The sequence below is a fragment of the Nannospalax galili genome, unplaced genomic scaffold (genome assembly GCF_000622305.1).
Source record: "Nannospalax galili isolate Female #2095 unplaced genomic scaffold, S.galili_v1.0 scaffold1909, whole genome shotgun sequence".
Classification (NCBI taxonomy): domain Eukaryota; kingdom Metazoa; phylum Chordata; class Mammalia; order Rodentia; family Spalacidae; genus Nannospalax; species Nannospalax galili.
In genome coordinates this window covers 74,347-99,075 of record NW_008358834.1, presented here as the reverse complement: position 1 = coordinate 99,075, position 24,729 = coordinate 74,347, and the positions used below count along the sequence as shown (strand labels likewise).

General features: G+C 50.6%; 1 protein-coding gene across 3 annotated transcripts; it reads left to right on the top strand.

Moving 5' to 3' along the window:
• The first annotated feature begins 2,863 nt into the window (after positions 1–2,863).
• Map1a (microtubule associated protein 1A) lies at positions 2,864–24,431 on the top strand. Of its 3 annotated transcripts, XM_008822330.3 has the most exons (7): positions 2,864–3,112; positions 3,975–4,073; positions 13,446–13,528; positions 13,768–13,908; positions 14,121–22,347; positions 22,490–22,710; positions 22,907–24,431. In XM_008822330.3, the coding sequence occupies exons 1-7, from the start codon at positions 2,875–2,877 to the stop codon at positions 23,060–23,062; spliced, it is 9,165 nt and encodes a 3,054-aa protein (XP_008820552.1). In that variant the 5' UTR covers positions 2,864–2,874; the 3' UTR covers positions 23,063–24,431. The 3 variants fall into 3 exon arrangements, with proteins under 3 accessions (XP_008820552.1, XP_008820555.1, XP_008820553.1); XM_008822333.3 differs by lacking the exons at positions 2,864–3,112; positions 3,975–4,073 and adding an exon at positions 9,916–10,007; XM_008822331.2 differs by lacking the exons at positions 2,864–3,112; positions 3,975–4,073; positions 13,446–13,528 and adding an exon at positions 9,942–10,007.
• The last annotated feature ends 298 nt before the right edge of the window (positions 24,432–24,729 follow it).

Here is a 24,729-nt window from a genome sequence, read left to right as displayed (position 1 = left end):
AATTAAGACTCAATTCTAGCAGGGCCTGAAATCAGTCCTGAATTTTGACCCGTAACATTTAATCTGTCCAATTCCTCCCTATACCATTCAGATCTATTGTCTCACCTCTGTTAGACTTGATGAAAGCAGACCCTGTGCTTAACTGCCGCTTACCCTTAGACCGAGACCCTCTGCTAGTTAAAAGCCTCATCTCTACAGTTGCTATGGAAACTATCCTCTTCCGCTCCCCATAATCCAATTCTGGCTCTCTGTTCCACATGGTACTCTTTTGTGATTGTAGACGAGAAGGACTGCATGTTTTTCCATGCTGCTTTCCAGTTTCAGGTCTGCACCTGGTGGTGGGTGGGATGAGGCACCCACCATCTGATATTCTGCGAGTACTCTTGTTTTCCTTTCTTGGCTACAAAAAGGATTTTCTTTTTTAAAAATTTTATTTATTATTTTTATTTTATGTGTATGTGTGTATTGCCTGCATGTAGGTAAAGTGCACCTGTGTCATGCAATGCCTGCGGAGGTCAGAAGAGGCTGTCGTCCCCTGGGACTATATAACATAACTGATTTTTTCCCCCTACTATTTTATGTGTATGAGTGTATTGCATGTGTGTAAGTGCACCCATGTCATGCAGTGCCCACGGAAATCAGAAGAGGCTGTCGGATCCCCTGGGACTGGAGTCACAGACAGTTGTTAGCTGCCATGTGGGTGCTGGGATTCGAACCCAGGTCTTCTGCAAGAACAACCAATGTTCTTAACCACTGAGCCATCTCTCCAGCCCCCTACAAAAAGGATTTTCAAGGCCATGTCCAAATTAGTTACAGAATGGACTGGATGTTTTGCTATAATGTGTTTCCTGATGGAGCCAGAATTTCTGTGAGGTACTTAACAATAAGATTGTGGCTCACTGGCAGCCTTTTGAATCAGGTACTGCACTCTCTTCTGTCTTTGTAGGGAATGGGGCTGCGTGTGTGTGAATGTGTGTAAATGCATGTGTATGTACATGGATGTGAGAGGTAGAGGACAATCCCAAGTGTTAGACCTCAAGTGCCTTCCACTTTTTTGTTTAAGACAGGGTCTCTCATTTGCCTGGAACTTAACCAAATAGGCTAGGCTAGCTGCCCAGTAAGCTTCCAGGGATCTTCCTGCCTCCATCTCCCATATGACCACCTCTGGTGCACAAGTGTGTAATACTCAAGTGTGCTCCACCATGGCTTTGGGGGTTCTGAGGATCTGAACTCAGATCCTCATGCTTGCAAGGAAAGTACTTTACCAATGGTAACATCCCCCAGCCCCTCTTTTCTCTTTTACCATCCCCAGAGTGCAAAGTAAATGAGAGAAAAAATAAGTACTGCTGCATCCTAAAAACAGGCTTTCTGTTTGATATATACTAATACAGAGTGATTCAGTGTACGAGATGCTGTAGTGTAGAATAGTTGGTGGAGGCACATTGAGGAAGGGAGGAAGACAGGCATGTAGCACTATTATTATTGTTATTGTTATTATTGTCATTATTATCCTGGTACTGAGGATAGAACCCAGGGTCTTTAGTATGCTAGGCAACTGCTCTACAACCGAGCTGCAACCAGCCCCACAGCAGTGATTTTTATAAAGGTATTCCAATTAATTATAAAACAGTACAAGGCCTCTTTGGTTCTCTTCCAAGCTCCTGGTTCTTTGATTTTGAAATTGTCACCTCTTCTTTGGTTCAAACGTTGTCCTGTTTTGAGAATTCCTGGGTTGGCAGGGAATATAGTATCTCAATTGGTAGAATACTCACATACTGAAGGGTCTGAGTTTGATCCCCAACACCACCAGAGGGGTGAGGATACAGTGGGAGAGAGGAAGGGGCAGGAGACACAGTGGGAAGGAGGGAGGGAGGGAAGGAGGAAGGGAGGGAAGGAGAAAGGGAGGGAGGAGGAGGAGGGGGAGAGGGAGAGGGAGAGGGAGAGAGGGAGAGAGGAGGGAGAGGAGAGAGAGAGAGGGAGAGAGGGAGAGAGGAGAGGGAGAGAGGGAGAGAGGGGGGAGAGGAGAGGAGAGGAGAGAGAGAGAGAGAGAGAGAGAGAGAGAGAGAGAGAGAGAATGAATTCAGTTCTGTGCAGCACTAACACAGTCTCCTAAGGTTACCCACTGTTACATCACTTGTAGTTGGGAAGGTCTTTCTTGGGTATAACTCAAATCCCCCTTGCTGCAGTCTGAGCTCACTGCACTCTAGTTCTGCATTCAGCAGAGATGGACCCTAGCCAACCATTCTCCTTGGGACAACAACTCACCAGGGACTCTGGGGCCAGAGGTCATCCTGTCCCCTCCAATAGTGCGCACCCTTTCTGACCACACCCAGAGCCTGGAGCAAGGTCAGGGAAACGCCGATGGTGACCCAGATCCTGGCAGGCAGCGACAGGGGGAGGTGAAGGGGAAGAGGGAGTTGGGGACGGGGAGAACGGAGGATGCCAGACAATAAAAAGCAGATGGAGGTCACGGTGCGGACCCTGAGTCAGTGAGGGACAAGATGGCTCCCCTCAGTTGGACGAGGCTGCGGAGCTGCCACACAGTATTCGTAGGGGACACATCCTAATTAGCAACTATTACGGCGCCGAGGCCATTGGCTCAGCGCTCCGTTGGGTCGCTCAAAGCCCTACCCCTGCTCGAGTCACAGGAGAATCTCCGTCTATTACACAGCGAGTGGATGACAGCGGCCGCCACCCCACCGCGTACCGATCCGCAGAGCCCTACCCACGGCGCCCAGCCCCGCCCCTGCGGCGTCTTGGCTCCGCCCCCTGAGAGGCAGCGACCAATGAGCGGCTCCTGCCGCAGATCTTTAAGAACCCAGCGCACTCTCCCCAGCGCGGAGGTTGCCTGCCTAGCACTCAGCCGACGTTTCCATGGCGACCGAGGCCGGGCCCGCGCGGCCTCCCGGTGTTGCCATGGAGACCGCTCCCGGGCTAGGGCTCCCGAGCCTCGGCGCTGAGCTGTCTCAGAACCCCGCCGAGCCGCTGTGCGAGGCCGGTACTGCGGTAGCGGCGGCACGCTGGGACCTGAGGAAATACTCTCTGCTCATCGTGATCGGCGACATCTGCACAGAGAGTCAGCTGAGGGCCGTGCGGGCCCACCTTGAACAAGGTGAGCTGCTGTCCCGGCCGTTTAGCAGCACTCCATCTGGTGCTTCTCCTCCAGCTGCATACACCTCACAGTGCGCACCTTGGCATCCCTCATCTCAGTGTGCACTTTCTGCTCCCCTGTCACCTTCCATGCCATGTGTCCGTGTCCTGCCGAGCCACCAACACCTTGCTTGCCCGCCCTTCCCGCACACCTCCTGGCGTTCCGCAGCCTCCGGGAGCCGGGGAGCTCTATGCAGCCCCTGGATTCTCTCTGGTCACACCCCTCTCCCGCAGTGTCTTAACCAGATGTCCTGAAAGTCCTCACCAGACCGTCGAGAGTCTATGTACTTACCTTACAGTTTCATCTTTAAGAGTCCCTTGAACCAGCATGGGGAGCTTTCTGAATGCCGGCAGCCAAGTTGACAGTGACCTTCCTGGCTACTCAGCTCACCTCTCTGTGCCTATGGCGCAGTGCTGCGGAGCCACCTGCGGGTGGAAGCAAGACTCGGAGGGGTGGAGGCAAGGGAGGGAGCATAGAAGGAGAATCTGGACTCTAATTTAACTGTGGGGACCTGGGTGGAAACCAATAGTATTTGGGAATAGACCCTAGGGTATCACTCCCACTGGACAGCCCTATTTTTTCAAACCTATAAACTCATTTATGAACAAATTTAGTCTAAACTCAGCTCTTCTCCCTCTAGTTCAGGCAAGGAAAATTTTAAAAACAGATTAGGAGATACACACAGGTAGTAGCCATCCTCCTTGGAGGATGTCTAGTGGGGTAATCAGAATCTTATCACCTCCCTCTCCTTCCCAGAGATTGAAAAGTGCTGCAGTCTTACCCCCTGACTTTATCTAGAACCCTCTTTCTTTTTCTTTCACAGGGATTCTCTCTTGGAACATTGACTTATCATCTTTTGATTTGAACCAACAGTTGAGACTCTTCATTACCCGGCACCTAGCTCACTTCTCAGAGGTCAAAGGTTAGGACTATGGTCATTGGTCTCAGTCCTTCGGGTTGTGGGCTGGTCAAAGTAGAGCAGAGGTCCAGTCTCTGGTCCAGAACTGGCCTTGTGGGAGTTTTGGGTGGGGGAGAAGAATGGACTTTGATGGAAATGTTGCAGGGCTCCATAGCTATCCCTACATACACAGTATACTTTGTAGATACATGATATGATGGAGCCTGGAGAACATAGTTTTTTCCAAGAGGGTTGTTTATGGACAGCAGTTATCATGCATGAAGAAAGCAAGGTATTTGAGGAATCAAATCACTTCCATGCAAAAATCCATACTCCTTTGTGTTTGCCTTTCTGCATACCTCAGCCTCCTTACTTCCCCTTATAGACATCTCAGAATACTCACCCTTCAGGATTGAGGATTTCTGTTTCCTCTTGGCTTAATCAACAGATCTCCAGAGCAGAGCAGAATCCTAGTGCCAAAGGCTGATGAACACCGTAAGATCCAGACTGGGAAAGGGGTCTCCTGGAGTCACTGCTACAAGAACTAGTTTGGTTCTGAGATTAAGAACTCCAAGAAATGTAACTTCCCATTCTGCTGGGTGGGAGAGATAGTTTATAAATGTGAGATAAGATTTTAGGACTTGGAGTTGGAGAGATGGCTCAGCGGTTAAGAGCACTGACTGCCCTTGCAGAGGACCCAGGTTCAATTCCCAGCACCCACATGGCGGCTACAAACTGTCCTTAACTCCAGCTCCAGGGGAGTCTGAAGCTCTCTTCTGAACTCCGCGGCATCACACGACACAGGTGCACTCACATACATGCAGGCAATACACTCATACACATAAAATAAAAATAATAAATAAAATATTTTTTAAAAAGATTTTAGAAATTATCATTCCATGACAGATGTCTATGGGGAAGAGTGCAGAAAGTCCAACATCCCTTCATAAAAGTATTGGGCATCTGGTCATGTTATTGTTAATGTGACATACCAATCCATGCAATTTTTTTAGGCACAGTCTCACTGTGTATCCCAAGCTGACCTTGACATAATCTAGGATAGCATCAAATTTGTTATCCTCCTGCCCCTTTCTCCTGAGTGCTACATGCATGTACTCATCAAATGCCTTGCTTTCTTCATAAAGCTTCCATGTAGCTTTATAGAATATGAATTTCATGTAGCTCAATAGTCATTGCCACCAAATTACATAATTCTTATGCAGATAATTCCCAACTCTCCATAGGGTAGACAGTCACCTCTCTTTCTGCTCCTCCTGTCTGGCAGATCTGTGATCATTTCCTGATCAAAGATTTCTCTAGAATTGCTGCTAGAAATTTGGAGAAAATTAGGCTAATATGATGAAAGCGCCATTATCCTCTGAATATGTACACCAACTTAAAAAAATGTGATGCTGGCATCCTCCCGGTGTGATTGGCTTCCTGTCAAGCTAGCCACACACTCTTTTGAGATTGCCTTCTATTTAGAATTACTCCTGTCATGATGGCCTCCATTTATCCCTAATAACTGAAAGCCAACAATTTACCACTTAGTTGTCCTGGAAACTTTAGTGCAAGACAACATAAAGTAATGGTAGAGGATTAAACTAATTAGTGAACTGAAGTTTGGGGGTTATCTGATAGTCATTCACATCAAATTCTCTAACTTTGTTCTTTTGGCCCCAGAAACTTGAGAGTAGGTTTTCTAGACTAAAGTAAGAAATGACCAGAACTTAAATCAAAGTACTTAGCCACTCTTCAGATAAAGATGACTGGAATGCTTGGGAAGAGGCTCATGGGGAGATGCCTTTTCAATCACTTCTCAGCAACAAGCATCAATACAGAAACACCTATTGACCTTTTCAATCAGAGTTTTCCTATGGTGTCCACAAGGGACTTGGGGCCATCTGCTCCAGATTAAGGCTTATTTTTAGCATACAGATTTTTTTTTTTGGTCTATTTGAGACAGGGTCTCCCTGTAGCCCCAGCTGTCCTGGAACTCACTATGTAGACCAGGCTAGCCTTGAACTCACAGAGATCCCCCTGCCTCTGCCTCCCAAGTGCTGGGACTAAAGGTGTGCACTACCACGCCCAGCTTACCATACAGATTTTTATTTTGTTTGTTTTAGACATTTTTATGGTGGACTATGTCATTGGAGAATAGTGGAGCATTTCCTTGAGAAAAAACAAAACAAAACAGAGCTTCAGACAGTCACAGCCCCACCCCTACTGACTCCTCTTTCAGCTGTCCCTGCAAATAGTCAGCCCAGAGCAGCTGCAGACACTGCCTCTCCCTTCAGCCTCCTGTGAGTGAGGAGGCCCAGGGAACCAAGCAGCTGGGGTGGGCTCAAGGCAATATGCTAGTGCCCTATGACTTGACCCTTTCTGCCTACCCCAAAGGATGGATTGCCATTCCCATTACCTAGCGTCAAACTCTAGGTCAAAATGATGAGAAAGAGGACAAATTATATCCTACAATGACAAGAAGAGTACAATTAATCATAGGCCCTGCCCCTCCACATTTACCGCCCCCCCCACACACACACAGGAAAAGAAGGGGTCTTCTGATAGTCAGTGGCCCAGCTCCTTCTAGTGGTCAAGTCTGGTAAAAGCTTTTGAAGGTAGCTTTTGCACCATGTAGTGTTCAGCAGTGTCTTGGGGGCCTTCCTTTATAATTACCACCTCCTAAAAAAAAACAAAAAACCCTGGAACTTCTAAGCATCCTAACACAACCCTAAAAACAATTAGGATAATAGAAAACTGAGTTTAGCCAGGTGTGGTGACACATGCCTTTAATCCCAGCACCTGGGAGGCAGAGGCAGAGGCAGGGGGGGCTTTTTGGGGTCAAAGCTAGGCCGGGCTACATAATGAGGTCCACGACAGATGGGGGTACAGGGGGAGCCGGCTCCAAAAAAACAAAAAAAAAAAAAAAAAAAAAAAGAAAACTGAGTTTAAGGACTGGGGTACAGCTTAGTGGTGGAGTTCCCACCTAATATGCAGAAGGCCATGGTCTCACCCCCAGGAGTCAGGAGCAACAAACCAATACACTGAGTGTCTATAAAACTCTGATGCTTCAGGACTGGAGAGGTAGCTCATTGGTTAAGAGTACTGGCTGTTCTTGCAGAGGACCTAGGTTTGGTTTCCAGTACCTACATCGTGGCTAACAACCATCCATAACTCCAGTTCTAGGGGATCTTATGTCCTTTTCTGGCCTCCAATGGTGCACACACACACACATACACACTCAAGCAAAACACTCATACACATAAAAATAAATAAATAACCGGGTGTGGTGGCACATGCCTTTAATCCCAGCACTCAGGAGGCAGAGGCAGGCAAATCTCTGTGAGTTCAAGGCCAGCCTGGTCTACATAGTGAGTTCCAGGACAGTTGGGGCTTACAGAGAGACCCTGTCTCAAAAAGACCAAAAAAATAAAAATAAAAATAAAAAAATAAATCTTGAAAAAAAGTAACCACTGACACTTCTGCTACTGAGCTTTTATAGAAAAGGTGTGGTGCATACCTGTAGTCCCAGCACTTGGGAGGTGGAGGCAGAAGGATCAGGAATTCAAAATCATTTTTGAGTACATAGAAAGTTCAAGGACAGCCTGGGCTATAAGAGACCCTGTCTGGGGTGGGGGAGGAAGAGGAAGAGGAAAGAAGAAAGAAGGAAGAAAGGAAGAGAGGGAAGAAGGGAAAGAAAGAAGGAGGAAGGGAGGGAGGGAGGGAGACAGGTTGAGGAAACCCTTTTGTCTGACTCTTCATTTCCATCCATGGATCCTGAATTAGAGGTTTGCGTTGCTGTCTGAAATGGGAAAGCAGAGATATGAATAGAACTTCAAGCCTCATTTTGCAAGCATGCCCAGTTCTGGGTTTGCCTGAGAACTTAGGGTACCCCAGTGCTAGTCTGATCTGAGATTTAGATTTAGGATAACCTTTCAGAAATCTTCCACAGAGAAAAGCATCCAGCCACATGTGTAAATTGCAGGGTTAGAATTCTAGGTATGAAGAGATACTTCATCTTTTCTGCCAATCAGTCCTCACAGCATTACTGAAGGATAGTACTAGCATTTTCATTTGCTAGTTCAGGAAGCGAACTCTGAGAGTGCTTCTGTGACTTGTTTTGCAGATTGGTTCATAAAGTAGAGTCAAGTGTGAAATCCGGGGCCGCTGATCTTACTTTGTGTCTGAGGTCAAACCTCTGTTTCTTCTTTAGCATCTCACTGTTTCACTGCAGCAGAGTTGGGGCCACAGTGGGTTAAGGGCTGGTCATTATGAGTGGCTGTTCAGAGAAGGGGAAGGAAGGAGAGCTGACTATGACTTGGAGCCATGTCCAATGTGTGATATGTGTGTGTGGGGGGGGGTGGCTGAGACTAGGAGTGGGCTCAGCATTAAGCTGGGAAGTGTTTTGTTCTCAAGTCCAATGTCTACTGACGTTCCCCCCTAATACTGAGAGAGCCCTAGAAAGCAGAGAGGAAAGGGGCCCGATGCAGTAAGAATAATGAGGTTGCTGGAGGGGTACTTCTCTGTGATGCTTAGAACTCGGGTTTTTTGCATTGTGTGTCCAAATGGGCATATGGCCATGTTGCTGCTTTGCATCCCCGGATCTGAGCAAAGATTCTTCTTCCTCTGTTCCCCCTTCTCCCCGAGAGTACTGGTGACTCAGCTACTCCTCTCCTAGCTCGAGGGGGTGGGGGATGCTGAGAGCAGAAACTATTTTGGCTTCTCTGACCTTCAAAAGCAATTCTTGGCAGCCTTGGGCAAGGGTGGAGCTGGTGCTGGCCTGTGAGTGATTAGAAGAAACCGGCCAGGCTTGAGGAGGGTTAATGGGAAGGTAGGCTATGAGAACAGGAGCATCACCCAATGAAGTGAGTGTTAGGGCTCTCCAGATCCTTTGATTCTGAGGCAGAAGACAAAAGGACATAGGCTCATCATTAGAAGGATCAAGATAATGTAAGATAGACACAGCAAAAAGATACAGAAAGGAACAGAGACAAGGAAGAATCAGGACCCAAATGATAACCCTACAGAGTCATCATAATTTTTTTTAACCCAAAGAGTTACTCTCTATTACATTTAATAACTGGTCTATAGTAAGAAAACCTTGCCTGAGCCTAGGGCCCTGGTGATCCCCTTTGGTCCTGGTTAACTCTTTCACTGAAAGCCTCCTTTACCCTTCAGAGATTGCCTTCTCATAATTAATGATTCAGAAATCCCAAGGATCAGTGCCTGTGTGGTTGCTCTGCAGTGCTGCATTAGCACAGACTTGCATGCAGCTCCCAGGGGCTCTGTGACCTGCCCCAGTGGGCTGGAGCCCATGCCCACTCCAGAATTTCACACTACCTTCCAACCTAAAATGAGACTTATTTTTGCCCTCCCCAGTGCATTCTATAGCTGACATTCAGAACAGAGCTCAGCCAGTGCAGCTCTCATACCCTACCATCCCTCCCACTCATGGCCCCCCAGCCTCTTTGTCTCTTGCAGGGGATGAAGGTCAAGCTGAGTCCATCTGAGGGGGAGGCAGCAGATGGCTTCTAAGAGAAGAGGAGAGCACATGCAGCTCCACAGTCAGCTTGTGTCCTAGCGCATGGGGCTTTGGTCTTTTGGTTAATGCTGAGAGAGTATTTCTTAACTAAACAGGTTTTAGGGAGAAGGTGCAGTGAGCCACAGGAGATAGACCTGGTCCTTTGAACTGCCAGATACCCTCCCACCCTCTCCCTTAGCCCCCACCCAACCCAGAGGCCAAGCAGAAGCACTTGAGCATTGACATTGTGAAGGCCAAGAAACAGTTAAGTCTCCAGTGCCTCGTCATGGACCAGCCCCTCTTCCCCGCCCTGGCGCCGCCCTCCCCATCAAGCACCCCCCCACCCCCACCCCAAGTGCTGCAGACTCTTCCCCGAAGCTGCCCAGGCTGAGGCCAGAGCCAATGCCTCCATGAGGGGCCTCCTCCCACACCAAAGGGTAAGAGCCAAAACGGAGGGCTTGGCATGGTGGAAGGTTTGAGGGGGCTGTATTAGAGAGGTGGGATGGGGTGTACCAGAAACCTGGTAAATCTGATACATTTGGATCTAGCCTAGCAAGACAGGCAGGCTGGGGGAGATGGAGAGAAGAGATGAACATTACTGGCCTGGGGGTCAGCCTGCATCCAGAACCAGGGGGATCAAGAGGGGCTGTGACAGTCCACCTCTTCATTAGGTGGGGGTGGGGGACATCAGCTGAGAGGCGGCAGCAGAGGGTGGTGCCACTGGCTCTGCCTGGCAGTTGGGGGCTTTGGAGGAGCTTGGAGGCTATGTCTTTGATGAGAGGCAGAAGAATCAGAGAGGAAGGGGGCTGTTTTGGGAACATACCTAATGGGAGGGTCTCTGGAGTGTCAGCTGCTCTATGGCTCAGCTGCTCCTATGCTGGGGTGAGTGGGGCAGCCGAGTTTTTGCCAAGTAAGGGAAGGTGGGTAACACTCTGGAAAAGAAGGAAGAATGGGTCATTAAAACATGGCATGTGCCTCTTCACGGCTAAATGGTTTGTTGTGGGTTCCCCCACCCCATTCCCTGTGGCCAGCTTGAGCCTGGGGCTTTAAGCACCCCTTTGTGGCCTCTCTGAGGCCACCGGGAAGCTTGAGAGCACTGACTCTCCAGCAGCTGCCCTGCATTCCGGGTCCTGTCAACCCCAAGGGTTCCCTGTTTCAGCCCCACCCTCACTTCATCCCTGCTTTTCTTCCCAAGATGGGGGCTCTTCAACAGAGAAGCTAGTTTCTTCTCCCTCTCTGTGTGCCCCCCCAACCCCACCCCCCCATGCAGAGGCAGCCAAGAAAATGACTTGTCATGCTGGGGTGGGGGGTGGAGGCGGAGCTGGAGGCTGAGCTCAGCGCGCACACTCACACACACACACTGCGGCAAACTGCAGCTGCCCGGGAGCCCCCCCCCCTTCTGCCTCACTGCAGAGACACCTGCCCTCCTGTCTGCTCAGCTTTGCACCCACCTCTCAGTTCTGGTCAGAAGAAGGGCGCCAGCCTCACAAGATAAGTCTTTGCAGAGAAGAAAAAACAAGCCAGTCGCCTTCATTGGGAGAGCTGGAGAGCAAAAAAGAGAAACAGGGCTTTTGCCCAGGCCTGAGGAGGAGGGTGCAGAACATAAACCATGGACTAGCTCCCAGGGGTAGAACTAAGCTTGTATGCTAGGACAGGAAGTGGGATAGAGGCCTTGTGATTAGAAACCTGGGACCACAAAGCTGCTGGAGTGGGGATGGTAGTTGAAAGGAGAGCTCTTTCTGCTCCAGGAAGCTTCAACATATGACCTTGTTTGGGTTGGGGGAACATTTGCTTTACTATATCTGAGCTACTTAAGGTTGGCAAAAGACATTGATACCCCTGCCTGCCTAAGCCCTGCCCCTGCCTGTCTCTGAGGTAGCTCTCATCTTCTGAAGGGACTTCAAAGTATCCCTCAATTCCCAAGTTCATAGAACCCTTTAACTCCTCTTGGGCTTAACATACGCTATCTTTCCATAGCTCAGGTTCCTACAGCTTCATCTGCAACCTTGTGCAGCCTGATCTGTCTGGTCCTGGCTCTATGGCTCTCCTCCTAACAAAGGCACTGACCCAGCTCTCCCCTTGTCCCAGCTCCAGAAAGAAAAAGGGTCTTAGGGGGTCACAGAAGGTTCTAGCAACTGATTCTAAGTCCCTGCCCTTAGTATGCTCCCACTGTTGGACTCTCTGCCTTTATTAACCCCACTGTGGCTGCAACTAGGAAGGAAGTGGAGGAAGATGGATGGGAGCCTGGAAGGTCACACCCTTTTTAACACCCCTGTCTCAGCCACTACTTTCTTTGGTGTTTTGTGTAAGCCTGGAGAAGGGCACTGGAGAGAGGATCTGAGGATGTTATCTTTCTCATGGCCTGAGGAACAGCCTGAATCCTTTCTTTTTTCTTGGTACAGCTAATTATTTTGTTATTGTTGGTGCTGGTGGTGGTGGTGGTATGTGTGTGTATAGGTCTGAGGATGGCTTGCTAAAGTTGGTTCTCTTCTTCTGTCACCCCAGACCTTGGGATTGAACCCAGGTCATCAGTCTTGGCAGAAAGTACCTTTACCCACTGAGCCATCTTGCCAGCTTGTTTCTTGTTTTTATTTATTTTCTGTATCTGAGTGTTTTGTCTGCATGTATGTAACTGCACCTATGTCATGCAATGCCTGAGAGGGCCAGAAGAGGGGGTTGAATCCCCTGGAACTGGAGTTAACAGATGTGGGTACTGGGAATTAAACCTGGGTGCTCTTCAAGAGCAGCCAGTGCTCTTTACCACTGAGCCATCTCTCCAGCCTCTTGTTTCTTGATTCTTCTTTTTTTAATTTTATTTTGCTTTATTTAATGTGTATGAGTGTATTGCTTACATGTAGGTAGGTGTACCCATGGCATACATTGCCTGTGGAGGTCAGAAGAAGGTGTTAGATCCCCTGGAACTGGAGTTACCCACCATGTGGGTTCTGGGACTTGAACCTGGGTCCTCTACAAGAGCAGTCAATGCTTTTAACCACTAAACCATCTCTCCCAGCCCCTTGTTTCTTGTTTTTGAACCAACTCAATCCCTTACTTACCCCCCAGTCTTCACAGACTGAGAGGAGAAATTGTTCACAAAGGATGGGTTGTGGGGCAGTGATCCAGGCCTCTGTGAAGCTGGAGATATGAAGGTGAGATAAGAGAGGGAGCTGGAAAACATTTGGAAGTGGGAACAATATGATTGTATGATTTCATGGGTGTGACTGCAGGTTTGGCCACTGGGGAGCCAGAAGACAGAAGTTAGAATTCCATATCCATTCCTTGAATTGTAAAACTCTAAGAGCTGAGATGGCACATGTTTCTCTGAATCTTCTGGGCTTGGATGGGGAGTTGGAAAGAAGAATGGGGAGTCTATAGAGACAGGGCTCCTATCTCCTTATTTCTAGACCCTACTAGCCCAGGACAAAAGCAAGCTAGTGAAGAGAAAACTCAGTAAGGATCATCATCCCAGGAGCACTCTCTCCAGCTGAGCCCCACCCCCCCATCCCCAGGCAGCACCAGGAGCTTAGTGCTCCAGAGGGACAAAAGCTTCTTGTCAATAGGGCAGTCTGAGGCTGAGGTTCCAGGCAAAGGGGGTAGGGTAGGGACGGGCAGCAAAGGGTGTGGCAGAGGAAGGGAAGGATAAGTCAGCCAGTGTGGAGGAAAGGAGGTAGAAACCCTGAAAGGGAACTGCTAAAGGAGTCAGTTCCTAGTCCTTAGTGGTATCCTAGGTGGCAGGATCTAAGGATAACCAAGGTTCTCTCTCCTCTAAGCCCTACTTTCTGATTAGTCATTTTTCCTCTCCTGCCCCACACAGTACTTCTCCATTTCAAATCAATATCTACTGTTTTCAGTACAAATTCCTGTCTCTTCCTCAGGCCAGAGGACCCTCTGCCACCAGAGTGAGATCCTAGAGACCATCATTCTAGTCAACCCAAGTGCAGAAAGCATCAGCTCTGAGGTAAGGCCAAGGGCTGGTGCCTTGCTAAGAGGCCTGTTCCAAGTGCTACAATCCCACATGTCAGTACCATGACATTAAGGCCAAAAATTCTTGTCTACTATCTAAGCTGACTTATAATCCTCAGCCTCACTTTGGAGGTATTTTGGGGGATACCAGTGAGGAACATGTGTTTGCATTACTGAGGTATCTTACTCTGGGTTCCCCATATCTGTGACCAGTCTGCCTTTCCGCCATTTCAGGTTCACCATCTTCTTAGTAGTTCATCAGCTCACAAACTACTGATCTTGAGTGGACAAAGTTTAGAGCCTGGGGGAGATCTTATCCTACAGAGTGGTACCTACTCCTATCAAAATTTTTCCCAGGTCCTTCACAACCCAGAGGTAAGTTCTCTGCTGAGTGGGATGAAAGGGATAAGCGGCAGGACTTGGATTCAGGATAGGAATTCAAGGAAGGGAAAGTCTCATTTTACTTGACCATCAGTCCTGACAGGTGGGATGTGTTCTTGCAAAGAGGTGAAGATTAGAGGACTGAATCTGAGGCAGCCTAAGGCAGTCCCAATGACCTGATCAGCTTCTATCTCCCATTCCTCTAGATTGCCCAACTGCTCAGCAATAGAGACCCTGGGATCCAGGCCTTCCTCACTGTTTCCTGCTTAGGGGAGGGTGATTGGAGCCACCTGGGACTGTCCAGTTCCCAGGAGACCTTGCACCTCCAGCTAAACCCTGAGCCTGTGCTACCCACCATGGATGGTGTGGCTGAGTTCTCCGAATATGTCTCTGAGACTGTGGATGTGCCATCCCCCTTTGACCTGCTTGAACCCCCCACCTCAGGAGGCTTCCTCAAGCTCTCCAAGCCTTGCTGCTACATCTTCCCCGGTGGCCGTGGGGACTCTGCTCTCTTTGCTGTCAATGGTTTCAACATTCTAGTGGATGGTGGTTCTGATCGCAAGTCTTGCTTCTGGAAGCTGGTAAGGCATCTGGACCGCATCGACTCGGTGCTGCTCACACACATTGGGGCTGACAATCTGCCAGGCATCAATGGACTCCTGCAGCGCAAAGTGGCAGAGCTAGAGGAGGAGCAGTCTCAGGGTTCCAGCAGCTACAGCGACTGGGTGAAGAACCTCATCTCCCCTGAGCTTGGAGTCGTGTTCTTCAATGTACCTGATAAGCTCCGGCTGCCTGATGCCTCCCGGAAGGCCAAGCGCAGCATTGAGGAGGCCTGCCTCACTCTTCAGCACCTAAACCGCTTGGGCATCCAGGCTGAACCTCTGTATCGTGTGGTCAGCAACACCATCGAGCCACTAACCCTCTTCCACAAAATGGGTGTGGGTCGGCTGGACATGTATGTCCTCAACCCTGTTAAGGACAGCAAAGAGATGCAGTTCCTCATGCAGAAGTGGGCAGGCAATAGTAAAGCCAAGACTGGCATTGTACTGGCCAATGGGAAGGAGGCTGAGATCTCTGTGCCCTACTTGACCTCTATTACTGCTCTGGTAGTCTGGCTCCCAGCCAACCCTACTGAGAAGATTGTGCGTGTGCTTTTTCCAGGAAATGCTCCCCAGAACAAGATTTTGGAGGGCCTGGAAAAGCTTCGGCATCTGGACTTTCTACGCTATCCTGTGGCTACACAGAAGGACCTGGCTGCTGGGGCTGTGCCTGCCAACCTGAAGCCCAGCAAAATCAAACAGCGGGCTGACAGCAAGGAGAGCCTGAAAGCTGCTCCCAAGACAGCAGTGAGCAAGCTAGCCAAACGAGAGGAAGTGGCAGAAGAGGGAGCCAAGGAAGCACGCTCAGAGCTGGCCAAGGAGCTAGCCAAGACAGAGAAGAAGGCAAGGGAGCCCGCTGAGAAACCCCCAGAGAAACCTGCCAAGCCTGAAAGAGTGAGGACAGAATCAAGTGAGGCCCTGAAGGCAGAGAAGCGAAGGCTGATCAAGGACAAGGTGGGGAAGAAACACCTGAAAGAAAAGATATCAAAGCTGGAAGAGAAAAAAGACAAAGAGAAAAAAGAGATCAAGAAGGAAAGGAAGGAGCTGAAGAAGGAGGAAGGAAGGAAGGAGGAGAAAAAGGATGCCAAGAAGGATGAGAAGAGGAGAGATGCCAAACCTGAAGCCAAGAAAGTTTCCAAACCAGACCTGAAGCCCTTCACCCCTGAGGTCCGCAAGACCCTCTATAAAGCCAAGGCCCCTGGAAGAATCAAGACAGACAAGGGCCGGGCTTCTCGTGGGGAAAAGGAGTTGACATCTGAGCCCCAGACACCCCCAGCCCAGAAGGGGGCTGTACCACTTGCAGCTGTCAGTGGTCACAAAGAGTTGGCCTTGTCCTCACCAGAGGACCTCACACAGGACTTTGAGGAGTTGAAGTGTGAGGAGAGGGGTTTGCTGGCTGAACAAAGGGACACAGGACTTGGAGAGAAGCCATTCCCCATAGACACTACAGAGGAGGGACCCCCAAGCACAGCTATCCAGGGAACACAACCCTCTGTCCCAGGACTGGAACAAGAACATGTGATGAGAGAGAAAGAGCCTGTCCAAGACATCCCTGAAGATAAACGGAGCAAGGTCAGAGGCCAAGACTCAGGGGCTGAGACAGAGGAAGAGAAAGATACTTGGGAGGAAAAGAAGCAGAGTGAAGCAGAGAAGCACCCAGAAAGAGCTGAAGCCAGAGAGGAAAGTGAACCTGAGGTAAAGGAGGATGTGATAGAAAAGGCTGAGTTAGAAGAAATGGAGGAGGTACACCCTTCAGAGGAGGAGGAGGAGGAGGAGGAGGAGGAGGAGGAGGAAGAAACAAAGGCTGAGAGTTTTTATCAGAAACATAAGCAAGAAGCCTTAAAGGTAATTCCAAAGGGCAGGGAGGCTCTTGGGGGCCGGGAACTGGGATTCCAGGGCAAGGCCCCTGAGAAGGAGACCTCATCATTCCTAAGCAGCCTGGCCACACCTGCAGGAGCCACGGAGCATGTCTCTTACATTCAGGATGAGACAATTCCTGGCTACTCAGAGACTGAGCAGACTATCTCAGATGAGGAGATCCATGATGAGCCAGAGGAACGCCCAGCTCCACCCAGATTTCCTACAAGTACCTATGACCTCTCTGGGCCTGAAGGTCCTGGCCCCTTTGAAGCCAGCCAGCCTGTGGACAGTGCTGTTCCTGCCACCTCAAGCAAAAGTTATGGAGCCCCTGAGACTGAACTCACCTATCCTCCCAACATGGTGGCTGCACCTTTGGCTGAAGAGGAACATGTGTCTTCAGCCACCTCAATCACTGAGTGTGACAAGCTCTCTTCCTTTGCCACATCAGTGGCTGAGGACCAGTCTGTGGCTTCACTCACAGCTCCACAGACAGAAGAGACAGGCAAGAGCTCTTTGCTGCTTGACACAGTCACAAGTATACCCTCCTCCCGCACTGAAGCCACTCAGGGCTTGGACTATGTGCCATCAGCTGGTACCATCTCACCCACCTCTTCACTAGAAGAAGACAAGGGCTTCAAATCTCCACCCTATGAGGATTTCTCTGTGACTGGAGAATCAGAGAAAAAAGGAGAGGCTATAGGGAGAGGCTTGACTGGGGAGAGAGCTGTGGAAGAGGAAGAGGAAACAAAGGTAGCAACGTCTGAGAAACTTCACAGTCAATATGGAACTACCATGTTTAGTGCCCCTGAGCATGCCCTACATCCAGGGGAGCCAGTCCTTGGAGAAGTAGAGGAGCGATGCCTCAGCCCCGACGATAGCACAGTGAAGATGGCTTCTCCTCCACCATCTGGCCCACCCAGTGCCACCCATACACCCTTTCATCAGTCCCCAGTGGAAGAAAAGTCTGAACCTCAAGACTTTCAAGAAGAAGATTCCTGGGGAGACACTAAGCGTACACAAGGTATGAGCAAGGAAGATGCTGAAAAACAGACAGGCAAGCCAGGGCCTGAAGAAGGCATATTAGATGAGAGGAAAGAACCACCTTCCAGGAGCCACCAGGCCCAGGATGCCCCTATCAGCATTACTGAGGGTCATACTGGCTGTACCATTCAACTGTTACCAGAACAAGACAAAGCAATAGTGTTTGAGACAATGGAGCCAGGAATTGGGCTCTCAGGCTCAAATCTGGGAGCAGAAGCCCTGCCCAGAGAGTTGAGGGCATCACTTGAAGGACCTGGTGAACCTCTGAAAGATGAGATGCTCCAATTTCCTGATAGAAGCCTCTCTCCTGAAGATGCAGAGTCCCTGTCTGTCCTCAGTGTAGTCTCCCCAGACACTGCCAAACAAGAGGCCACTCCCAAGTCTCCCTGTGACCTGAAAGAGCAGCACCTACACAAAGGCCTTTGGCCAGAGGTATCTCCAGAAGATACTCAGTCACTTTCTTTCTCAGAAGAAAGTCCCAGCAAGGAGACATCTCTGGATATCTCTTCAAAGCAGCTCTCTCCAGAAAACCTTGGCACCCTTCAGTTTGGGGAACTAAGCCTTGGAAAGGAAGAAAAGGGGCCTTTGATACAGTCTGAGGACACCTCTCATCACCTAGCTCCTATGTATATTCCAGAGCCTCATGCAGCCACAGTGTCACCTCCCACAGATAGGACCACTGGATACTCTGCACCGGAAGATGTCACAGATGAGAGCCCTGCTGGAAAATTACCTGCCAGCTCCTTCTCTCACTCTGCCCTGTCAGAAGATATGAAACACTCACCTGGGGATGTCAAAGGCCCTGGAGAACACATTCTGACATCTGACAGCTCCTTCACCAAGAGTCCTGAGTCTTTGCCAAGCCCTGCCATGGAGGACCTTGCCATGGAGTGGGAAGGTAAAGTTCCAGGGTTGAGAGACAGAACTGCAGAACAGAAGGACAAGGAAGTTGAGCTTCAGGATGAAATCCTACAGCAGAAGAGCCAAACTCTGCAGGAAAAGGCTGCTGTTGTAGATCAGGACTCAGTCATACATCAGAAGGATGAGGCTCTAGAAGAAGAGAACAAGGCAATGGGACAGCAGGACAAGAATTCAGAACAGAAAGGCAGAGATGTAGACCAAAGGGATGCAGCTCGAGAACAGCACAAGGCTCCAGAACCAAAAGACAGGGACTTAGAACAAAAAGATAAGGTCTTGGAACAGAAGGACAGGATCCCAGGAGAGAAGGACAAAGCCTTAGAACAAAAGGACACAACCCCGAAACAGGCCCCACCCCTTGAACCAAAAGACAAGGAATCAAACCACAGAGATTTTGAACAAAGAGACAAGCTCTTAGAACAGAAGGATAAGACCCCAGAAAAGAAAGATAAAACATTAGAACAAAAAGTATATGACTCTGAACAGAAAGACAAAGCTCCAGAGGGCAAGATCCCTGAACCAAAAGGCAAGACCCCAGGACAGACAGACGGAACTCCTGAACAGAAAAGTATGGCCAAAGACCAGAAGGATGATGCCTTAGAAAAGGAAGACCAGGCCTTAGAGCAAAAATACTTGGCTTTAAGAAAGAAGGATGAAGCTCTGGAACAAGACAAGGTTGCTGAACAGAAAGATACAGCTCTGGAAGAGGAGGACAGAACTCAAGAGCAGAAGAGCTTTTTCCAGGAAGGTAAAACCATGAAGCCCGAAGAGACAATCCTCGACAAAAAGTCTCCAGAAAAGGTCAAGGCTGTGGAACAGAAGGAGGAAGCTGTTCTGGAGACCAGAGTTCTGAGACTGGAAGAGAGCCCAGTGCAGGAGGGCAAGGCCCAAGAACAGACAGAGAAATATTGGAAGGAGCAGGACATGGTCCAGGGATGGCAAGAAACACCTCCAATCAGAGGAGAGCCAGTTGGAGGACAGAAAGAGCCTATTCCAGCATGGGAGGGCACATCTCCTGAGCAGGAAGTCAGGTACTGGAGGGACAGAGATGTGATCCTAGAGCAAGATGCATACTGGAGAGAGCTAAGCTGTGAAAGGAAGGTCTGGTTCCCTCATGAGCTTGATGGCCAGGGGGCCCATCCACAGTACTCAGAGGAACGTGAAAGTACTTTTCTTGATGAGGGGCCAGATGAACAAGAGGTACGCCATCTGCAGCACACTCCCCGGAGTCCCTGGGCCTCAGACTTCAAAGATTTCCAGAAGCCCCTGGCACAGAAAGGGCTGGAGGTAGAACGCTGGCTTGCTGAGTCGCCAGTTGGGCTTCCACCAGAGGAAGAGGACAAGCTGACTCGCTCTCCCTTTGAGATCATCTCACCTCCAGCCTCCCCACCTGAGATGGCTAGACAGAGAGTTCCTCCAGCCCCAAGACAAGAAAGCCCTATCCGGGACACTAAGCCCATGCCGCCCACGAGGAATGAACCTACCACTCCTTCATGGCTAGCTGAGATCCCACCGTGGGTACCTAAGGACAGACCCCTGCCCCCTGCCCCCCTCTCTCCAGCCCCAGCTCCTCCCACACCTGCCCCAGAACCACATACTCCTGTGCCCTTCTCCTGGGGTGTAGCAGAGTACGACAGTGTGGTGGCTGCAGTGCAGGAGGGGGCAGCTGAGTTGGAAGGTGGACCATACTCCCCGCTGGGGAAGGACTATCGCAAAGCTGAAGGGGAAAGGGAAGGAGAGGGTGGGGCTGGGGCTTCTGACAGCAGCCCCCACAGTTCAAAGGTCCCAGAGGCTGATGAGAGCCATGCCACCAGAGATACTGAGCCAGAGCAGAGAGAGCCCACACCCTACCCTGATGAGAGAAGCTTTCAGTATGCAGACATTTATGAGCAGATGATGCTTACGGGGCTGGGCCCTGCTTGCCCCACAAGGGAGCCTCCACTGGGAGCAGCTGGAGATTGGCCCCCACTCCTCTTAACCAAGGAGGAGGCTGCAGGCCGCAACACATCTGCAGAAAAAGAGCTTTCCTCTCCTATCTCACCCAAAAGCCTCCAATCTGACACCCCAACCTTTAGCTATGCAGCCCTGGCAGGACCCGCTGTACCTCTCAGGCAAGAGCCTGAGCCAGGGCCAAATGTGGAGGGTAGCCTCACTCCACCTGCAGTGCCCCCCCGTGCTCCTATCCCCCCAAGCAAAGACCTAAGCCCCACTCTTAATGGTAATACCCTGAGCTGCAGCCCAGATAGGAGGACCCCATCCCAGAAAGAATCAGGCCAGGGTCACTGGGATGATAGTACCAGTGATTCAGAACTGGAGAAGGGGGCTCAGGAACAGCCAGAGAAAGAAACTCAGTCCCCAAGTCCCCCTCGCCCAATATCTGTGGCCCCCCCAACATTATGGCCTGAAACTGAGGCACATATCAGCCCCTCCTCAGACTCACAAATAGGCCCTGCCCGGCCAAGTCTGGACTTTCCTGCTTCAGCCTTTGGATTCTCCTCCTTGCAGCCTGCTCCCCCTCAGCTGCCCTCTCCAGCTGAACCCCGCTCAGCACCCTGTGGCTCCCTTGCCTTCTCTGGGGACAGAGCTCTGGCTCTGGCTCCAGGACCCCCGACCAGAGCCCGACATGATGAGTACCTAGAAGTGACCAAGGCCCCCAGCCTGGATTCCTCACTTCCCCAATTCCCATCACCCAGCTCTCCTGGGGCCCCTCTCCTCTCCAATCTGCCACGACCTGCCTCACCAGCCCTGTCTGAAGGGTCCTCCTCTGAGGCTACTACACCTGTGATTTCAAGTGTGGCTGAACACTTCCCTCTGGGCCTAGAGCCTGCAGAACAGGCTTCTGGAGAAATGGGCACAGGAGTAGAACCAGCTGCCCACAGCCTCTGGGACCTCGCTCCTCTGAGCCCAGCACCCCCAGCTTCACTAGATCTGGCTCCAGCTCCAAGCCTGCCTGGAGACATGGATGATGGTACTCTGCCCTGCCGCTTGGAGTGCTCAGGGGAAAGCACCAAGAAGCCAAGCCCCTTCCAGAGCCCCTCTGGGGACTGTGCATCCAATGGGCCTACAGAAACCAGCCCCAATCCCTCAGGCCTCGCCATAGCCAAGGCAGAGAAAGAAGAGGCTGAGGCCTGTTCTGCTTGGGAACGAGGGTCCTGGCCTGAGGGAGTTGAGAGGAGCTCCCAGCCTGACACACTTCTCCCATCTGAGCAGCCACTGTGTCCTGGAAAGAGCTCTGGGGGCCCACCCTGCAGTGTTTCTCCTGAAGTTGAGGCTGGACCTCAGGGATGTGCTACCGAACCCCGGCCCCACTCTGGGGAGCTCTCCCCATCCTTCCTGAACCCACCTCTGCCCCCATCCACAGATGACAGTGACCTTTCAACTGAAGAAGCTCGCCTAGTAGGAAAAGGGGGCCGGCGGAGGGCAGGAGGAGGTCCAGGGGCCACAGGAGGCCCATGCCCTATGGCTGATGAGACACCCCCCACATCAGCCAGTGACTCAGGCTCCTCACAGTCAGACTCTGATGTCCCACCAGAAACTGAGGAGTGTCCATCCATCACAGCAGAAGCAGCCCTTGACTCTGATGAAGATGGGGACTTCTTGCCTGTGGACAAAGCTGGGGGTGTCAGTGGAACTCACCATCCCAGACCTGGCCATGACCCACCCCCAACCCCCCAGCCAGACCCTCGCCCATCTCCTCCCCGACCGGACGTTTGCATGGCTGACCCTGAGGGACTCAGCTCAGAGTCTGGGAGGGTTGAGAGACTACGGGAAAAGGAAAAGGTGCAGGGACGAGTGGGGCGCAGGGCTCCAGGCCGGGCTAAGCCAGCATCTCCTGCACGGCGTCTGGATCTTCGGGGAAAACGTTCACCTACCCCAGGTAAAGGGCCTGTAGATCGAGCATCTCGGGCCCTACCCCGACCACGCAGTACTCCAAGCCAGGTCACCCCAGCAGAGGAAAAGGATGGACACAGCCCCATGTCCAAAGGCTTAGTCAATGGACTCAAAGCAGGACCCTGTAAGTATATCAGGAAAAGTGGGAAGACTATGGTTTGGGGATGGGTATTAGTTGGTCAAAGGCTTCAGAAGAGAAATATGAGAAAGGGGGAAGGTTGCCAAGTATTCTCTTCCTCTACAATGTATTCTGGCTTTCTCTACAGTGGCCTTGGGTTCCAAGGGCAGTTCTGGCCCTCCTGTGTACGTGGATCTTGCCTATATCCCAAATCATTGCAGTGGCAAGACTGCTGATCTTGATTTCTTCCGCCGAGTGCGTGCATCTTACTACGTGGTTAGTGGGAATGATCCTGCCAATGGTGAGCCAAGCCGGGCTGTATTGGATGCCCTGCTGGAGGGCAAGGCCCAGTGGGGAGAGAACCTTCAGGTGAGTGGCAAGAGACACGAAGGAAGTATTCTGGTCAAAACTCTGTCAGAGGCAATAGTGGAACTGAATCCCTCTTCACAATAGGAGGGTCTTTTCTGTGGACAGCAGGTTGTTTCCCACACCATCAGATGTCCTTTCTCCCCCACTTATCTTTCTTTCATATTCTCACCTCAGGCGTATCTTGTCTCCCTCTTAGGTGACTCTGATTCCCACTCATGACACGGAGGTGACTCGTGAGTGGTACCAGCAGACTCATGAGCAACAGCAGCAACTGAACGTCCTAGTCCTGGCTAGCAGCAGCACTGTGGTTATGCAGGATGAGTCCTTCCCAGCCTGCAAGATTGAGTTCTGAAAGAAACACCTTCCCTTCCCCAAGGATCCACTCCCACAACTCCTTTAGAGAATGGCTACTTCTGGTTTTGGGGGGTTGAGAGAGATGGAGCTGGGTAGGGGGGAGGGGTGATGTCATGTTGCAAGGACTTAGGCTAACCGGGAGGTATTGTCCTTTCCTTCATCTGTTCCTGGGGGCCTCAAAACCAAAGGTAACAGGGATAAAATGGGGACAGATACAAAATTAGGATAGGTCATCTGATGCCTGAGAACCCTGGAGTGAGTCCCTCTCCTAGCACTGCCAAATGCTGGTATTGGATAAGGAGTAAGGACAGGTCTCAGTACACTCCACCCTCAATGGCGGGAGATAAACCCCCACCCCCCGCCCCAGGGACCTCTTTATTTATTTAGCATTCCAGAAAGGATTGTCAATGATGTATATGACCTAGAGAAGGACACTGAGAGGTGCCCAGAGCTTCTCCCTTTCCTCCATCTCCCATGCCCTTAGCCACCAGGGTCTGGGTTCCAGCAGGGGCCTGGGGGTTCATGGCTGCTACACTGTACTATTGCTTCCTTCATTATCTGAATGTCTCAATCCAAAACTTGAAGCTCTTTAGACCAAGAATCTGAAGAGAAGAGAAAGGAGCTTATCTCCCAGCCCCTGCTTATCATTCACAACCTAAGGCTGGGCCCACACTAGGTTACCTGGGCAGCACAAAATGGCAAAGAGAGTCCCAACCCCAATCCCAGAATTCTTCCAAGCTCCCTGACCCACTGGAGTCTTCACCTACCCCACTCCAATTATCCGGATCCCTTCTCATCCCGCTTGGCTTCTCTGCATGTGGTCATCTGCTATGGCCTGGTGTGTAATGGGTTAAAAATAAGCCACTGCCTGACATCCCAACATTTGACACTTCAGCCATGTGACTCCCCCAACATTCTAATCCTCTACCATCCTGCAGCTGAAATGTGAATGATGGCTGCCTCTCTAAACCTGAACTCTTAGACAGAGGATCTGGGAGGTGGAGGCCAGGGCAGAGAACTTGGGGAAAATGAGAGGGAGGGGGGAAAGGGAGAAGCAGCTGAGCTTTAGCTTAACTGAGTGAAAAGAAGGCAGGCTGAACACTACTACAGGAGAGGACCTCACCCCAAGCAAGCCAGTGAGCAGCCCTGCCAGAAGACTGGACTGAGAAACTCAGACGCTGACAGTCACCGGGGCTTGCCACCTTTACCAATCAACTGGGAAACAAAAATGAGCTCACCTTGTGTTCTTCTTAGCTCTCCTCCCCGAGCTGTGCTCTGCTCCCCCCTGGCCCCAACTTCCCTGCTATAGTTCCCAGCTGCTGTAACAGAGCCACCTCCAAGTCTAACAATAAACCAAGTTCATTGCAGATGGTGTAGTGCTGCTTAGGTGTTTTCAGACTCCATACATTACTTGGTTGCTGGGCTCTGCTTCCACCTCTCTGCTTCAACCAGCATTATCATTTATCTTGAAGACTCTTGATTACTAGATGCTATTCCAGGACCCAGGGGAGCCAGAGAACACAGCATGGGTTCTCTTCAGATGAAGAGATGTGGGAACCAGCATAATTTCTGAAAATAAGAGGGTGTAATGGAGCATACATGCAATCTTAACACCAAGGGCAGAGGCAGGAGAATCAGGAGTTTAAGGGCAGCCTGAGCTACACA

Bases quoted from the DNA above. Each gene is read 5' to 3' on its own strand.
- Map1a (XM_008822330.3), top strand. From the start codon at position 2,875: ATGGCGACCGAGGCCGGGCCCGCGCGGCCTCCCGGTGTTGCCATGGAG. The intron at 13,529-13,767 runs GTAAGGCCAAGG...CCGCCATTTCAG, and splicing joins CAGAAAGCATCAGCTCTGAG to GTTCACCATCTTCTTAGTAG. The intron at 13,909-14,120 runs GTAAGTTCTCTG...CCATTCCTCTAG, and splicing joins AGGTCCTTCACAACCCAGAG to ATTGCCCAACTGCTCAGCAA.